The 15,829-nt window shown below is 50.2% G+C and overlaps 6 protein-coding genes across 6 annotated transcripts; 2 read left to right on the forward strand and 4 right to left on the reverse strand.

Moving 5' to 3' along the window:
* Positions 1-456: 456 nt before the first annotated feature.
* N7500_008156 (KxDL motif-containing protein) lies at positions 457-1,332 on the reverse strand (the record flags this gene model as incomplete). The annotated part of the gene is made up of 3 exons (XM_056679300.1): positions 457-649; positions 723-875; positions 1,025-1,332. 3 exons carry the CDS (start codon positions 1,330-1,332, stop codon positions 457-459), a joined length of 654 nt encoding a protein of 217 aa, XP_056529672.1.
* Positions 1,333-4,599: 3,267 nt separating this feature from the next.
* On the reverse strand, positions 4,600-10,214 carry pkhB (putative sensor histidine kinase/response regulator; the record flags this gene model as incomplete). Its single annotated transcript, XM_056679301.1, has 3 exons — positions 4,600-4,893; positions 4,950-5,063; positions 5,115-10,214. 3 exons carry the CDS (start codon positions 10,212-10,214, stop codon positions 4,600-4,602), a joined length of 5,508 nt encoding a protein of 1,835 aa, XP_056529673.1.
* A 1,664-nt stretch (positions 10,215-11,878) lies between these two features.
* N7500_008158 (uncharacterized protein) lies at positions 11,879-12,098 on the reverse strand (the record flags this gene model as incomplete). The annotated part of the gene is made up of 2 exons (XM_056679302.1): positions 11,879-11,952; positions 11,984-12,098. 2 exons carry the CDS (start codon positions 12,096-12,098, stop codon positions 11,879-11,881), a joined length of 189 nt encoding a protein of 62 aa, XP_056529674.1.
* Positions 12,099-12,168: 70 nt separating this feature from the next.
* Positions 12,169-12,701, reverse strand: N7500_008159 (uncharacterized protein; the record flags this gene model as incomplete). Its single annotated transcript, XM_056679303.1, has 2 exons — positions 12,169-12,513; positions 12,579-12,701. 2 exons carry the CDS (start codon positions 12,699-12,701, stop codon positions 12,169-12,171), a joined length of 468 nt encoding a protein of 155 aa, XP_056529675.1.
* Positions 12,702-13,529: 828 nt separating this feature from the next.
* N7500_008160 (uncharacterized protein) lies at positions 13,530-13,788 on the forward strand (the record flags this gene model as incomplete). The annotated part of the gene is made up of 2 exons (XM_056679304.1): positions 13,530-13,548; positions 13,601-13,788. 2 exons carry the CDS (start codon positions 13,530-13,532, stop codon positions 13,786-13,788), a joined length of 207 nt encoding a protein of 68 aa, XP_056529676.1.
* A 33-nt stretch (positions 13,789-13,821) lies between these two features.
* Positions 13,822-14,859, forward strand: N7500_008161 (zinc-binding alcohol dehydrogenase family protein; the record flags this gene model as incomplete). Its single annotated transcript, XM_056679305.1, has 1 exon — positions 13,822-14,859. The coding sequence occupies one exon, from the start codon at positions 13,822-13,824 to the stop codon at positions 14,857-14,859; it is 1,038 nt and encodes a 345-aa protein (XP_056529677.1).
* Between the last annotated feature and the right edge of the window lie 970 nt (positions 14,860-15,829).

Consider the following 15,829-nt stretch of genomic DNA (forward strand, 5'->3'; position numbering starts at 1 on the left):
TTCAACATTTACTTGACTCGTATTCAATTATAATTATCAACCGTTCTGGTTCATCAAGCCTGCATGAGACCAAGACATCAGCGTTCAACATCAGGCTCACAATTAGACAATAACCTCCATACAACAATCAACGATACTCTACAGCCCTGAAGGGATTCAGGCATACTTCAAAGCCTGATATTACAGGCCTACAGGCATCAATTCATAGACCATACAGAAAAACACGTAAAACCAATACCATTTAGAGATACATCTCTACTACACGTGCAGAGACACAGATGACCTATCCAAGATATACACAAAGACCCAAGCAAAAGCGCGCCAAACCCAACGAAGAACCAAAAAAAGCCATAATCCAGCCTCCATCCCAAGATCCCAATTTTAAATCCATACCAGGGGTGTTTCCCCATCATACCAGTCATCACTAAGTCCAAACGCAGCCCAATCCAGGCCCAATCAATACCCATCATAGGCGTACTTCCTCGAAGAGCGACGGTACTCATCAGGATGGGCCTTCTCAGCCTTAGCCTTGAGAGCACTATTTCCAGCCACGTGTGTCAGCCTTCTAGAAACGCCCTCATCGGCGCTAATGCCGCAGGCACGCTGATCGACGTGCACGTGCCAAGCTCTTCCGGCGGAGCGGAATCCCCTGTCGCGGGGCGGAGCGGAATTTGCACGTCCATCGTACCACAGTGCCTGATTTAGGGGGTGAATGTGCTTACCTGACGCGTTTTTGAGTCCATTCCAGATCGCGCTTTGTCTCTCGTGCGGTTTTCAGGCCTTCGGTGAAATTCGCCCGTGCGCCTTTTAGTCGGCGTTGTGCGAGCGCTTGGAGCTCGAGGAGTTCTTGCTGTTTTGCGTTCAGTTGTCCAGATCTGAATTTGCAGGTGATGTTAGCTTTGCATTTGCGAGTTGAGCATTTTGTTAAGACTCTTTTTTCGCGAACCACTGGCTCCTGGTGGTCGTGATTGCTGCAGGCAAGAATTGAAAATGCTGACGAGGTGATGGTTGCAGGGAAACTCACGTCTGCGCTTGTCGTGCTAGACCCTTGTCTAATGGGGTTGGGTCAAATGCATCTTGCATGCGGTCGCTCAGGACATCCACGACATCGACGCCGGAGTACGATGCAAAGCTGGAGTCGTATTCGCCGGCAGAGCTGAAGGTGAGCCCGCCAGAGGAACGACTGCCGGCAGTGGTGCTTGCATCAGAGAAATCTGGTGGGGAACCAGAGACTCTGGAAATGGGGTAGAGAGGTGCTGGTGCCGGCGCCTTGGATGGTGCATGGTGGTATGGGTAGGCAGTGGGCTGGTAATAGTGACGCTGAGTGGCCATGGCGACGATTGACTGCAACAAGTGTTATATTGAAGCAAAGAGGAAGTATGAGAGTCAACTAGACTTGAGTGCGGTAAGGTAAGCAAGATAGGAAGAATGTGGAAGAATGTGCAAACGGGCCTAACTAGGAGTGATGGGAAAGGAAGAAGAAAGAAGAACAGTCCCCCCCGGGCTAGACGAGGGGTTTTATAACCTTCCACGGGGAGTCTTCTTCCCGGCGGAAGTTCACATCCTGATGGAGGCGAATGTGATGGCAAGGATTGCGAAGGCCTCGAAGGAGCCATTGGGCCAGTCGGAGCACATTGATTCGCACCCCTCCCTCTGTACCCCCAATCCCCGAGCTCCGCTGCACGTCTGTCTCCGTATCTGCCCGCCGATTTGCCTCTTGGACCGCCTTGACCCCGCTCAGAGTGGAAAAAAAGACTCAATCTGTCTGGCCCAGGACGCCTTCCTCCACTAGGGTTTCCGCCGTTCCGTGGCGGCTTGGTGCAAAACTGGTCTCGATCTACACCCCTCTTCCTGGTCTAAAGCTTTAGAACTAAAGCACGGACTGTACATATTCAGGGATTGACTAGGAAGGACATGGAGGGTGGGTTTGATGGGGGTTAAGATGGGTGGAGTTGGTGTGAAGGTGAGATATAAATATAGGCTTGGCCCTCCGTCCTTCTCACACTTTTTCGTGACTTAATTTTGTCCATCTCTCATAGATTGTGCTTTTTTTTCCCCCGGCCTCTTTGCCAATGATCTGAGTTTTCCTTCAGAAATTCCGGGGGCTGGGAAAAGGACGATCAAGGTTGATTCGACAAAAGCCCCAAGATAAGACGGACTACACAAGAACCGGTATGACATATCTCCCACTCTAACTGTTCAAGTCTCTAACATGATGATTAGTTGATCAATTCCCTTTACACATACAATTGTTGTAGTTGTATAGTGGTCAAATACGGCCACTTCACGGAACCCAAAAAGATCCCGGGATGTCTCGCGGCCTTACATCATCTTCAGGATGGGAGCCCAAGAGCCCAAAATCGAGGATCGCTGCATCCATTTCAGGTCACACGGAGAATGTTGGACATCACTGCATGAACCGAAGGACTGTGAGGATTAGCATTTGAAACTGTTCCTAAATCAGTGACCCCCATGCGTCGTTGGCATGGTTCAAACAAGAATGATCCTGGCAGTATATGAGCAAAACGAGCATCCTGCGGCCAAGGGCCGAGGTGTGCCGATTTTACAAAGGAAAAAAAACACCCACAATTCAACATTGAGCCTGGTTTCTCCATTTGCCCACCTGGATGCGGCTGTGATTGCACACAATGAGAAAGTCCCCCTCTTGCACGAATCCACCAATAGCCACCAGAGGCTCTGACAACAAGAAAAAGAGAATTGCCGCATCCACAAGCGCTCTAGACGCCAATCAACATGGGAGAGAAAGATGCTCTCCACTCTATGCAGATGGGCGATGACTTGCTTGACGAGAACTATGGGGCATGTATGAGAATGGGAACTTCATCCTGCAAGCCCCGTCGGAAATACTATATTTCAAGAAAATCCTGTGCCGCCCACGACTGTTTGTCATTGGTCCCAGATACAATGCTGACATGAAGACCACGCAGGCCCAACTAGGGAAGAAAATGGAAAATGGGCAATTGCAGGGCACACCTTTCGAGGCCCGGGTGTTCTCAACCGCATCTGGGTCTGCCTTGCTGACTTCCAGTCCCTTCGTTCTCTTTTTCTTTTCCCCTTTGGTGCCTCACTATGCCTAAAAGCCGGGCCTACATGCCTTGCAGCCTGACGACTCACGATATGCCCCGTCAACCAATGCCACCGAGGCCTGTGACACCACCCTCCATTCTCAATCTTTAATCAAGACCCTGACTTGGCTGAATACTACAGGGATGTCATTCGTCTCGCTTTATGTTGGGAATGACTGAGCACAATCTCTTATTCGGTCAGGTCAATATCGGGCAGCACGGCAACTAAATGACGCGCAGTTTACACTTCGGCTTGGAATGAACCATACACCGTTTTTTTCCCCTTGGATTTCGCTGTTCGTCATAGTCCTTCCACTAATTCGATTCTTGATCCGCCCCTCCTTCAACTCAGACTTTCGGGTCAAAGACATTTGAACCTTCGAACGTTACAGAATACTCCGTATAAAAAGCACGAGGTCAACGGAGTTTCCTTGCATATGAGTTACACCAGCCCGTTGTTTTGGTCCGAATATCGAGATGAATGCCTCTTGTGTTTATTGGGGATGGCGCTCAATGGGGGTTTCCATCTAGGGTTACCTGCGTTAGAGTCCAAGTGTGAACCACACGAGCCTCGAGTATCTCAAGTTTCAGTCAAATCCAAGTCCCGAGTGAAAGGCGCAATGCACTTTCGCAAAATCCAGCGCACAAGTGGGGGATTGCGGGGATTTTCTACTTCACCGCCACATGCGCCATGGCCACGTTCCCCTTTTGGGATGTACATCGATGTATCTACCATGTACGCTACTGTAATACGCGACTATGTATGGACTATTGAACAGATCCCTACCTTGAATGCTTGATATTGGTCTGAACTTGTAATATTATATATCTATTGATCCTGGAAAAATAATTGCAAGCCCAAGTATGTGGCCGATTCCATCTAAATGCCAAATATTGAAACCAAGTTGAGAGAACAGTAAGAGTTGGATTATTGACAAATACAAGATCCAGAAGTTAGAGAAGTGCCGTACGCTTATAATCTGGTATCACAAGAATGTAAAGGACAAAACAAAAATAACGAAAAAGGGTTCGGCTTGCTTGCTGGGTTAAAGTCCCAAAAAAGCAAGAATCAGAGTATCGGCGCCACGATGCACAGGCTCAGAGGAAAAGATCTGGGCTCATGAATGATCCGAAGAGAGCGAGGTCAGACCCCATACCCTCCCAAGCCTGTACAAATGCTAGGGAAATGGTATCAATAGCTCGAGATCAAATGCAAATGCAAATGTCACAATGGGACTTCCAAAATATAAATGAACACGCTCCATGCGTGTCAGGAAACATCCAATGGCTCTCCCTGTGCAATCACCCAAAGTCAAGAACGCAAATCCAAAATGAATCGCCAAAAAGTTACACCGTGGTTCATCGTAAGAATGCCAAATGCAAGAACCGGAGGGGAGGTGTACGGCTGGCGGGGTATGTATAAAAAGAGAAATATTAAAACAAGAGCGTGCTATGAAAGCAGCAAAAGCGTGAGGGGTGAAGATGGCCCGGGCAGGTAAACACCGGGAAGTTTCTAGCGGCGAGCGGCGATGGCTTGTTGCTGCTCTGCGCTAAGACGGTCTCGTAGAAGCATGAGTGGACGACCGGGTTGGAGAAGGCCCATCATCATCTTCCCCAGTTCATTGTGTTTGATTGGTTTGGTGACGTAGTCATTGAAGCCTGCCCGGGCAGCATTTTCGATTTGATCTGTCATTGCGTTGGCTGAGAGAGCCATGATTGGGATCTGTGGGTAGTGGTTCATTTGTTCCCAGGCACGGATATCTCTGCAGGTATCGTAACCGTTCTTGATAGGCATCTGGATATCGCACTGCGAATCGACACAGTTAGTTTTGCGGTGGATAAAGGGTAGAAGGGAAATCTCACGATGATAAGAGAATAGTATCCTGGTTCTTTAGAAAGCACCATGTTAGTGCACTCCAATCCATTGGATGCAGTCTCCGACATCAGCTTGATCTTGTCCAAGTACTTCAGCATCACCTGTATGTCAGTTAGCAATCAATCCGATGTACGTCTCATCAATCAACTTACATCTCGGTTGGTTTCGTCATCCTCGACGAGCAGGACTCGATAACCCTTGTTGCCCAGAACTTCTTTGACCATCTTGGATACGGTCTTGAAATTGTTATTGATCTCGCGGGCCATGTCTTGGTTGCGATCCTTGCTCAGCTCACGCTTGCTGTTGGGATCAAAGATGGTTGAGAAAGCAGAAGGTTTGACAGGCTTTGGTACAATGAAAACCTGCTTTCCTGAAGCTGCTAGCTCTTTGACCTTTGAGCTAATCTGACGCTTTTGGTAAAGGTCTGAGATTATGACAATGACAGGAGCGGGATCCAAGCCTGAGTCTGACATGATTTGGATGACTTCCAAGATATCATCAGTTGGAAGGTTCAAGACAAGATGTGTGCAAGGATCGTTGGAAGGCGAGTGTGTCATGTCTTTCCATTCATCAACATCAAGCAACGTTGTGACGTTGAACGGAATTTCATGAGGGACGACCTGCTCGATGTGCTGCTTTATAGCCTGCCGGGAGTTCTTGAGCGGACACAGGATGACGATGGAGAAAGGACCATGGACGGGCACAGATACCGGTCCTATTGGTGTATTCGGAGAGCCAGATGTTTGAGACATAGACGACGGGCGGGCCAGTGTGTCTGGCTTTGAATCAGCAGATTCATTTCTTGTATCCGAGACTGCATCTGGCATACTCGTCAAAGCTCTTGTCTGCTCCAACGGAGGCGGCAGGGACACGGTGCCAATCTCTGGGGTCGGGAGAGCAGAAGATGTGATTGAGAACGAGGCAGAAAGGCTGGTATCAGTGCTTTTTCCGGATGAGTCCGAGTTTTTGGTAGCCAGAGGAGGTGCTTGTTGATAAGAGGTTGTTCTGGACTGAGTCGGCCTCCTTGAAGCACTTGAATTCTGGCGCATCAATTTCGGCTGCTCGGAGGGGGAAGGTGGCGAAGGAGCATCGACCTTGACGTTAAAGGAAAATTTTGCTCCTTGGCCTTCTTTGCTGCTGGGCGTGAGCTTGCCGCCATGCATTTCGACGAGTTGCTTCGACAGGAAGAGCCCAAGGCCGCTACCTGCATGCTGCTGTGACCCACTTTCTCCGAGCTGACTGAATCGCTGCATAAGTCGTTCCGCGTCCTGAGAGCTGAACCCCTTTCCGGTGTCCACGACCTCAAAGTTCATGAATGCTTGGGTGTCATTGGGATTCGCAGATGGATCCCGAGACATGCCACAAGAAATGTGGATTTCACCTTGCGCAGTGAATTTGACTGCATTTCCGAGAAGATTGATTAGGACTTGACGAATACGGAACCGATCTCCAATCACCATCGATGGCATGTCTTCAGCTATAAGATAGTTGATCTCAAGACCCTTATCGATTGCTCGAGAGGCGATCGTATCGATTACATCCTCAATCATTGATCGGATGTGGAACCAGGACTTGACCATTGACATCTTGCCAGCTTCGACACGGGAAACATCAAGGATATTGTCAACCAACTCGCGAAGATTGGTGGAGCTGTTCTGGATAGTGTCAAGCATCCGCCTCTGGTCACTATCAAGCTGTGTATCCAGGATGAAGGGAATAGTGCCAAGAATGCCATTAAGCGGGGTACGAATCTCGTGTGACATGTTGCTGAAAAACTTCGTCTTGGACTCCATTTGGTGATTCAACTGTTGCATGGCTTTGTTAAGTTCTCTTTCAAGGTTTTTGCGGTCGTTGATGTCGGTACATGTTCCGTACCAGGAGGCTTCCTCGCTGCCGAAACTACTGGTCCGGACACGTACTAGGCGTACCAAATGCCACCGGAAATCACCACCTCGAGAACGAAGGCGGATCTCGGTGGAATAGAACACTCTGCCATTCTCATCTTGCTGCAATGAAGCAATGCCGCGCTTGACAAGTTCGTCAAGAGCTGATCCAACCATGAACTCATAAGTTCCGCGATTATCCTGGTCTGCATTCGAAGATGTTCTATTGAGAGACAGCTCACCGCACTTTTCGAGATCGTCCGGGTGGACATGTTTGGCAAAGCCGAGATCGTGTGCTTCCTCCAGAGGTTGGCCGGTGTACAGGTTCCACTGCTCATTGACGAATATCAATCCGCGCTTCTCCGTTGCCTCAAACACAATCTGTGGGATGGAATTGGAGAATGCACGATACTTTGCATCAATAGCAAACTTTTCCCTCTCTTGAATTGCCTCAAGCTCAGCAATATGCTGCTCATGAATGTCAAGAAAAGACCCAATCCAGTACAGTACCTCTCCCGTTGACGACAACAGCGGATTGGCCCGGAAAATGAACCAGCGATATGCCGATTCATCGTTGAATCTTCGAACCCGCACTCTTTCAGTGAACTGTGCACCCGTGCGCAAGGCATTGGCCCATTTTATATGAACGTGCTCACTCTCGCTGCTATGAATATTCTGCCAAGGATCTCGAAACTTTTGCTCCTGGTGCTGACTTCTTCTGTAAGCATCGAATTTGGAGTTGGTCCAGATCACCTCGCCACTTTGGGGTTTTGCCAGGAAAAGATGCAACGGTATGGAATTCAGCATCAGCTGAGCTATCGTGTCAGAGAACGGGCGCGGGAGTTCTCGTTGTAGTTGGGCGTATAACGAGTTCGTAGAGGCTTGTCGTGATGATTGCTGAGTTGGTGAAAAGGTGCTGGACGGCCTAACTTCTTGCAGTGGTGATGTGACATAGCAAGATTGATCTTGTGCGTTGCTCTCCTCGCCCATGGCTGTTTTCCAGGCCACTTTGTCGGGAGAAATTGGCGACGATGAATCATTGTTGGTGGCCTTCGACTTACAGAGCCGTGGTCTGTGTTGGGATACATTGTCTCGGCCACTTTTATTTTGCGGAACATTGAAGTAGCTGTCAGCACCCTCGCCCGATCGTGGGGCCATTCCTGGAGATTGGGTCGCAGATCCAAATCCAATATGGCCAAGATCAAATCCAGGGGTCCCCAAAGCAGAAACAACAGGACTAAACTTTACAGACGAACGATCACTAGGGCTAGTGGTGCTCGCATGCGCGGACATTGAGTTGTTATTGTCACCAGCGGAGTAGCTGACGTGGCTGCTTAGTCCTGCAACGAGCTCTAGCTCACTGCTTGCATCCGAGAAAGTGCCTCCGAGACCTAAAAGATGACCATAGCGAGGAGTTTCCACTTTGGATGAGAGTTGACTTTCAAGCTGGCTATATCGCTGAGCCAAGCAGAAAGAAGTTGTCAACTGTGGCATCAGAAATGAGAGGGATTGTCTAAGATTAGGAGGATATGGAACGATCGTGCACAACATCGACACAACGGCAACAGGAAATCTTAATGTCGATGAGGAGTCCCGGTTGGAGTGGCCACCATGTATAAGAGGAATATGGATGACGGTCTTCGACTGGTCGATCCCAATGGCCTCTAGTGGGAGATTATTAGAGTAGTCGTGGGGAGGCGGGTTCTTAGAGAAAGCCCCTTCATCGACCGTGTGGTTTGTGAAAAATGGGTTTTGGTCTGCATGTGTACGGGGAGCGGGCGATGGAGCAGGGGATTGAGACCACGGAGACTGCGGAAGCTGCTCGTATTCATCATACTGCTTCAAGCCACTGACACCGAGGCCTTGTTGTATCGGTAGACCCCCGACTCCCTTTTCACCAGGGCCATCGACATCGGGAGTGACTTGAACCATCTCATTCGGACTTTCGGCGGACTCAGCCCACCGCTGTGGGTATTGCGCGTTCTCTGCATATTCACGTGTTAAGATGGTGGGACGAGTACGCCCAAATAACTTGACCACGCCTGTACGCTTGATGAGGGGATCTGGCTCTACCTCCAATGGCCTAGGTGTGGGGAACACAGCTTGCCGCATGCCGCCGAGAAGACTGTTGAGTGTATCTTCTTGGACTTCGGAGTTCTCCCCCATGGCTTGATCTGCGGGTGGCGGATTTTGGGTAGTGATATGTACGTGCTTTTTCTCGGATTTGACATCTATCTTCGAAACTTGTGGTCGGTTGGGATCGGAAGAAGGGTGGCCTTTGTTTTTATCAAACCCAGCGAATGAGTGGCGGGATAACAAAGATGGGCGGGAAGATCCAGGCATTTTAGCCTGATGGAACACTGTCTCGGTTTTCTGTTGCGTGACGCTTTTCCGTACGCGAGATGCTTCTGGTGATGATGCCTTCTCCATATGGCGTGCTTGAAGTTCATGCAACGGCACATCCACGTGCTGGTTAAAGATTGCCTTTTGGCCCCAAGGCACATTCTCTAAATCAGTCACATCTCCAGGGACAGCGAGTGACACACGCTCAGCCCCGTAATGCGTTTGCAGTATATCAATGAGGTTGGACCACCATGCTTCGAGTCCCGAATCCGCATTCAGCTGAAGTGTCAGATCATAAAGATCCGGACTGACAAAATTTGGATCCTCCTGGATCTGGCTATGATGTGCGGGTAGAAATGTCGGGCGTGATTCCACGGCGTTTGGTTCTGTAGGTAGAGCTTGGGGCCCTGGTATCGAAGATTGAGATTTCTCGGATGGAAGCATCAGTCTAAATGGCCCACGCGCTGTGGGTTCAATCGCCATTTTGACTGATTTTTTCTGGATGTGTGGACTCTGCATGTGTGGGAAGGGATAGGACGGCGTTCGTTCCGGTTTTCGATCGGATGGTGTCTCTGTCTGGAAACCTTTGATGGTCCCTGTTGAACCTCCTGAGTCGGCGGAAGGTTGTACAATCGCGATTGGAGATTCCGTTAAAGTATTGGACAACGCATTTGACAAACGTCTCTTTCTTGGCGGATCATTCGAGAGGTTTGAGGAAGGATCCTGGGATGAGATTGGTTGTGTTTGCTGCATCTGTTGATATACCAGGAGATCTTCCATCTGTCTTCGAAGTTCCTTGAGAGTATGCGAACTGCGTACTTGATCCTCCTGTCGCTCGGCGTCCGATCGTGGGTCCTCGGTGACAGGTGTTAAACCAAGCTGATCAGCAGAGTCGCCGCGCGATAGGCGAGATGGTTTGAGAGATGATTTCTCAAGAGCATCTACCCTCCCCGCAAGTTCGTCCACCAATTTTTGTGACTGATGACCATGTGGGGGGCGGGGACCAGGCGATCGGAGAGGCTGCATATGTGATGGTCTGGCAGGTGGAAGTGACTCTGTTGGCGAAGGGAATGGAGGGCTCCTCCTATGAACCTCCCCCATTCTCGTTCATCCGCGAGTGGAAAGGTAACTGGGGTTGAGGAACGAAATGAGGCGTGGCTGAGGGTCGCAAATGGGTCAAATCTTGGCGGAAGGAGATCAAGAAAAAACAAGGTCGTCGTTAGAGGGGGGATTCACAATGGACGAATAAGGTTGGCGGTGTAATCAAAGGGGGTTCGCGAGAGAAACCACTTCACGTACCCAGAGGCCCATTTGCTTGGATCGATTTGAGAAGTGGAAAAAAGTGGACTGGGGGCGTGATGTACCCGGATATGACGTAGGGGGAAAAAAAGGAATTTGGCCGGCTTCTCTTATATTCAATAGATTTCATCTCTGAAGACTTCATTCATCTTTATTTACTGACTGCTCTCGCGTATGATTTATATATATATATATAATATATCTATACATGGTATCTGAAGAGGTGTCTAGATTCCCCTTGACCCAGCCAAATTTGAATGTGACGTAGGCTTCAATATCTTGTACCTGGTCCTGTACTCGGTACAAACAATGACGTTCAAATTCAAATCCTGTCCCCTTGTAGCCTCGTAATATATGAAATATGTTCGAAACGAATTGTATGGAATATTCAAGGTGCCCGGGATAGCGCAATGAAAATTTACATACTATCTGAAATAGTCCAGAAAGCCCCCGGTCTAGACCAGATACAAAATTCCCCCCTTCAGCCTCAGATTTACGGGGAGTGTACATTATGACACCTTTTGCCCCAACCTCCTTCTGAAGGGATGACCCGCCGACGTCAACGGGGCTTTGGTGGCGCCAAATCGGCTCGATGTTGGAATGTGATTAGTGCGTTCGCTCAGGCCCCTTTTCCGCACGAAATAGAATATCCTGGGGTACCTTATTTCATGTCGATATTATATTGCAAAATGTGGAGTGAAAAGATAATCTATATAAACCTTTGATTCCATACGCAGAGCCCATCAGCTGAGTTTCTCCTGTCGTCAGTCGGCATAATTTCCAGCCCTGGAGGGCTACCGAGGACACATTCCGTTCTTACTGCCCCCTTTATTCATGCAGCCTGGGCTCTCTAGCTACACCACAACGCTAGGTGATTAGAGAAATGGCTGGTTTTGACGCCATATGAAGCGTCCCATCCACCAAGCCTCAGTCATTTAAAACATTGCACGACTTCTTCAAAATGCGAGCCGCACAGAAATAATCTGCAGGGAAGATATCGGCTGCCAGCACGGCCAGCTCCCGACGTACCGCGCTAGGGAAGGGAATAAGTGTGGAGTTTGCAAAGGGAATCCGGATGTATCCCGCTTCGTCGCCATTGATACCTACTGATTCTGGACGAGCTGGGGCAAAAGGTTCCGTTGCCTTCCAACCGGGTTAGTCATCAGGGGCTCCGGCCCCGGGGGCACTGGGCACTCGCGGAAGGACAGAAGGGACCGAAAAGTATTTCCTTCACATCAGCTGGTTTGTCCACGCTAGCAGTAACAGTATTCCCTGCACTAGGTGATAAAGGGCGTCTAGAAGGGACTGACGGTTACAAGACCTAGTAGATTTGGATGCCAGAGATTGATCTCGCTCATCACTACTTGATCGCCCAGCTGGAATCTGCGTACCTATACGCCAACCTCGTGGACAGTACCGACGAATTCATGGCCGGGAATAGACCCGGCGGGGATCTTCTGACGGCCTCGAAACCAATGAAGATCGCTTCCGCACACCCCTGCCAGTTGGTCCTAGACAATCGCGTCCGTGGGGTTGATGAGCTGTATTATGCCGGTGCTCGACGACGATTTTGTAGATATTGTCGAACGCCACGACTCGCATGGCAGCCATTCTGGTGGCTGAATCTGATAGATAGGAACGATGAAGCTATAGGGATGGAGATTTGGGCCTTGCACCGATCCTATCGGGATGTGACCATCAAGTAAGGAAAGGCGAGGTTTCTCCAACCAAGCACCAAGACCCTCTGTTGCCATGCCATGCCACAGAATCTACTATCCCGGATCACCTGGTCTTCCAGCAGAAGAGATGGGCTCTCAAATTCGCCCTCACCAGCGGAGACTTTGGAGGCAAAAATAGGGTAACCCTGGGAGGTGTTTCTGCGGGGGCGGACCGGCGCGTGGAGGTTGATATTGGTATCCCTTTGCCAAAGCCATCCCCTTGAATTGTACCAGAACCCATCACCATAGCAGCCCTTCTCAACGAGAAGGTTATCGCCGTCACCCGATGCTCCTCCGGCAGTAAAGAGCTGTTGTGATGGTCTGTGCAAGCGACGGAGCCCGGATGGTCTTACACCATCACAACAACTCAAACCTCCCGGAGATCGAGTCGCTCTCGGCCAAAATCCCACAGCCGGCTCCGGATGCCCCTGTGGGATGACAGGCCACGCTCGGCTGCGATATGACACACGAGGGGGCGGCCGAGCAAATCATCCATAGGGCCGTTTCGACATACGGTTGCCTCGACCTGCTCGTGGAAAATGCCAGGATTCGCTTATTCGAAGGCGCAGGCGCTATCTCCGAAGCTTTGTTCAACCGCCATCTCGACGTCAATTACAACGCTGCATACTATCTTACGCGGGCGGCGACAAATCAAATGATCTGCTAGGGTACGGGCGGCAGCATTATCCAAACTTCCTCCACCACGGCCTTGTCTGGCGCATTGAGATTGACCCACTATGTTCCAAAAGGGGCGGCGCTGTTGACTACGTCCAAGTCGCTGGCGGTGGATTTTGGACCCCACGAAATCCCGTATGACTGCGTGTTGCCTTTGACATCGATGGCTATGACTGAAAAATTCCTCGCTGACTCAAGTTGAAGGGGTTGGGGAAGAAGATGCCTGTGGGAAGACTGAGCTGCTCGGACGACATTGGCGGTCCGATGGTGTTTTTCGCCAGTGATCTGTCGGGATTCGTACCTAGAGGGCAGCTAGCTGGTCATAGACGAGGCAGCATCGGTCCATCATCAGCGAAGAATATGCTTTTCCTTGGTATCGTTGGGAAAGCCACAGGAGATAGATACTTCAAACTGGACAATTACTGATTCTCCCTACCTTTTAAGCCATCACACATAGATTATCCTTAACATCCACCCGCAATCACACCCGCTAGGACGGACTTCTTCTAGTATCAGGCCAAGTTATGATGGGATGAATCAAGGGCTTCAATGCCGATTGGATGGTGCGGCGGGCAAATAAGGGCTGGATGGGGGTTAATCTATTTTGAGTATTGCTCTGGGTTCGAAGCCAACCCTGAAAAAGCCTTGAATGATTTCCAAGCCTGTAGGTAGGTAGGTATGTACCTAGGTAATAGACCTGCTGACAAACTAGGTAAATAGGTATCTGCACGCCTGCCAAAACAGCCAATCGGCAGGATGGATCGGGGCCGATCATTCGGGATCGCCCCACAATGCAGATCCGTGGACAGACACTCATTCCCCAGATATCGTCTCCTGCCATTGACGCCATCATTTTACTCCCCACATTACCTCCAGCATTCTCAAATATCGATCGACCTTCCCGTTGAGAACGACTCTCGTGCTCTCTGGTCACCGCCGTCATGCCTCACAACGCTGTCTGGATTTCACACTCCAGCCAGCTCTCCGTCAAGCGAATCCAGGAGCAGTACAACCCTCACCAGGCTGAGACCCTCATAAAGGTCGCCTTCAGTGGCATCAATCCCGCTGATCTCAAGCATGGCAAACGTATGGGCATAGTCGATTGCGTTGCTGGATACGATTTCTCCGGGACTGTCGTCCAAGCCGGTCCCGGGTCTCGCTTCCAAGTGGGAGACAATGTCGCCGGCCTGACCCCCGCCCTAAAACCACGGCCCTACAAGTACGGATCGCACCAGGATTATATGCTTGCGCCCGACTCCATGGTCTTCCCCGTCCCGACACACATGAGCATGAGCCTCGCTGCGACCCTTGGTGTCGCGATGCGGACCGCGACTGACGCGCTCTTCTGCCAGCTGGGTCTTCCAGACCCAGGCGAGGATCTGGATGCGCCACCCGGGGGACTTCTGATATGGGGAGGAGCCAGTGGCGTCGGAACGGCCGCTATCCAGCTAGCTGCCGCCGTGGGAGTGAACCCCATCGTCGTGACCGCGTCACCTCGCAACCACGAGGCCCTGAAGAAGTTCGGCGCCACGCACTGTGTCGATTACCATGACGCGGACGTTGTCGGTCAGATCCAGCAACTCGCTCGTGAGCTAGGGACACCGCTCCGGCTGGCGTTCGATACGATCGGCTATGTTGGAACCGAGCACATGGCGGATTGGTGCTATCGAAGCTGCGACGACGCTGCTACCGTCGTCACCACAATCCCCCACCCGCGGGCGTTGAAATGCTTCGCAACCACCGCGAATGAGCTCTCTTTAGACACACCTGCCGGCAAAATCACCTTCCCGGCTCGCGTGGCGGATGCCCAGCGTACCTCGCGGATTGTGGAATGGGCTGTGCAGAATCTGCGCTCTCTCGGGATGCCGCCCATTCGGACCGTCTTGGGTAAGGATGCTATCATCAAGGCGATTGAGGAGTCGGCTCGGGGGGCTGCAAGTTTCGAGAAGGTCGTTGTGCAGCATGAGATTGATTTATAGGTGAGTCATCTCTTCCGAGGTGAGGGGAGGTTTCCTATGCTTGTTGCGCATGCCCAGTATATATAAGGGTGAAAATTAGATACTACCGTATTTAAGAGAACTAATCCCCTGATTTCCCCGGCAACGAATCTTGAAATTCGATACTACTGACGTATTTCATCTTTATCCTAACACTTGAATGAACGCCGACTTTTCTACCTACTAGCAGGAACAGCCATTTCCCTTCTTGTAAATATAGTAGGATCCACTACTAGAAACTGTGCCCGATTGTCAGTATGCGATGACGTTATGGTCAACACAGGCCCGGATATATACAACCGGGATAATTAAAGAATATATATTTGGCTCTATTGAAGGGGCGGTTGGAAAGAGCCTATGTTGTGAATGGAAGATTGGATGGTAAATTCAGGGACAACAAGATGCTCAATCTCTCACAGAAGTTGGGAGACCGCTTAAATCGGCCAACTGTTTCATGATTGAAGGGAAGTTTGTATAGCAACGCGCGAATCCGCCATTTTCCAGCCTTCGCTACCAAGAATAAGTGGGTAACGGTGCATTTAATGCCGGAGAGTCTGAAAGACCGGAGAGGCAAGATAATGCTGATTCGATCGACCAGCCTAGGCATTGGGGTGAGCGATCAGGTTCGGTGAACTTGTCAGGATCGCTCGTGAGCAGTTCAGGACAGCCGGGGGAGAGCCGATCACTTCCCGAGGCGGCAGTTTTACCACCCAGATTATGCAGTCATCCCTTATTCTTGGCGATATATCAAGTTTCTCATTCAGTTGACGATACGTCCTGACTAGATAAAACCGCCACTCAAAATTGTATTGCTTTCCTTGCCCTATGACTAAGGCTGGAAAGAGGCTGTTACAAAGTAATTCGAAGTGGAGATTAATTGAAGGATATGTACTTTCTCAGTAGTCGAGGAAATACGTCGCAAGTCTCCAGGACTACAAACGTTTATGAAAAT

Source organism: Penicillium coprophilum (assembly GCF_028826855.1).
Source record: "Penicillium coprophilum strain IBT 35676 chromosome Unknown utg000005l_segment0_segment0, whole genome shotgun sequence".
Taxonomy (NCBI): Eukaryota; Fungi; Ascomycota; class Eurotiomycetes; order Eurotiales; family Aspergillaceae; genus Penicillium; species Penicillium coprophilum.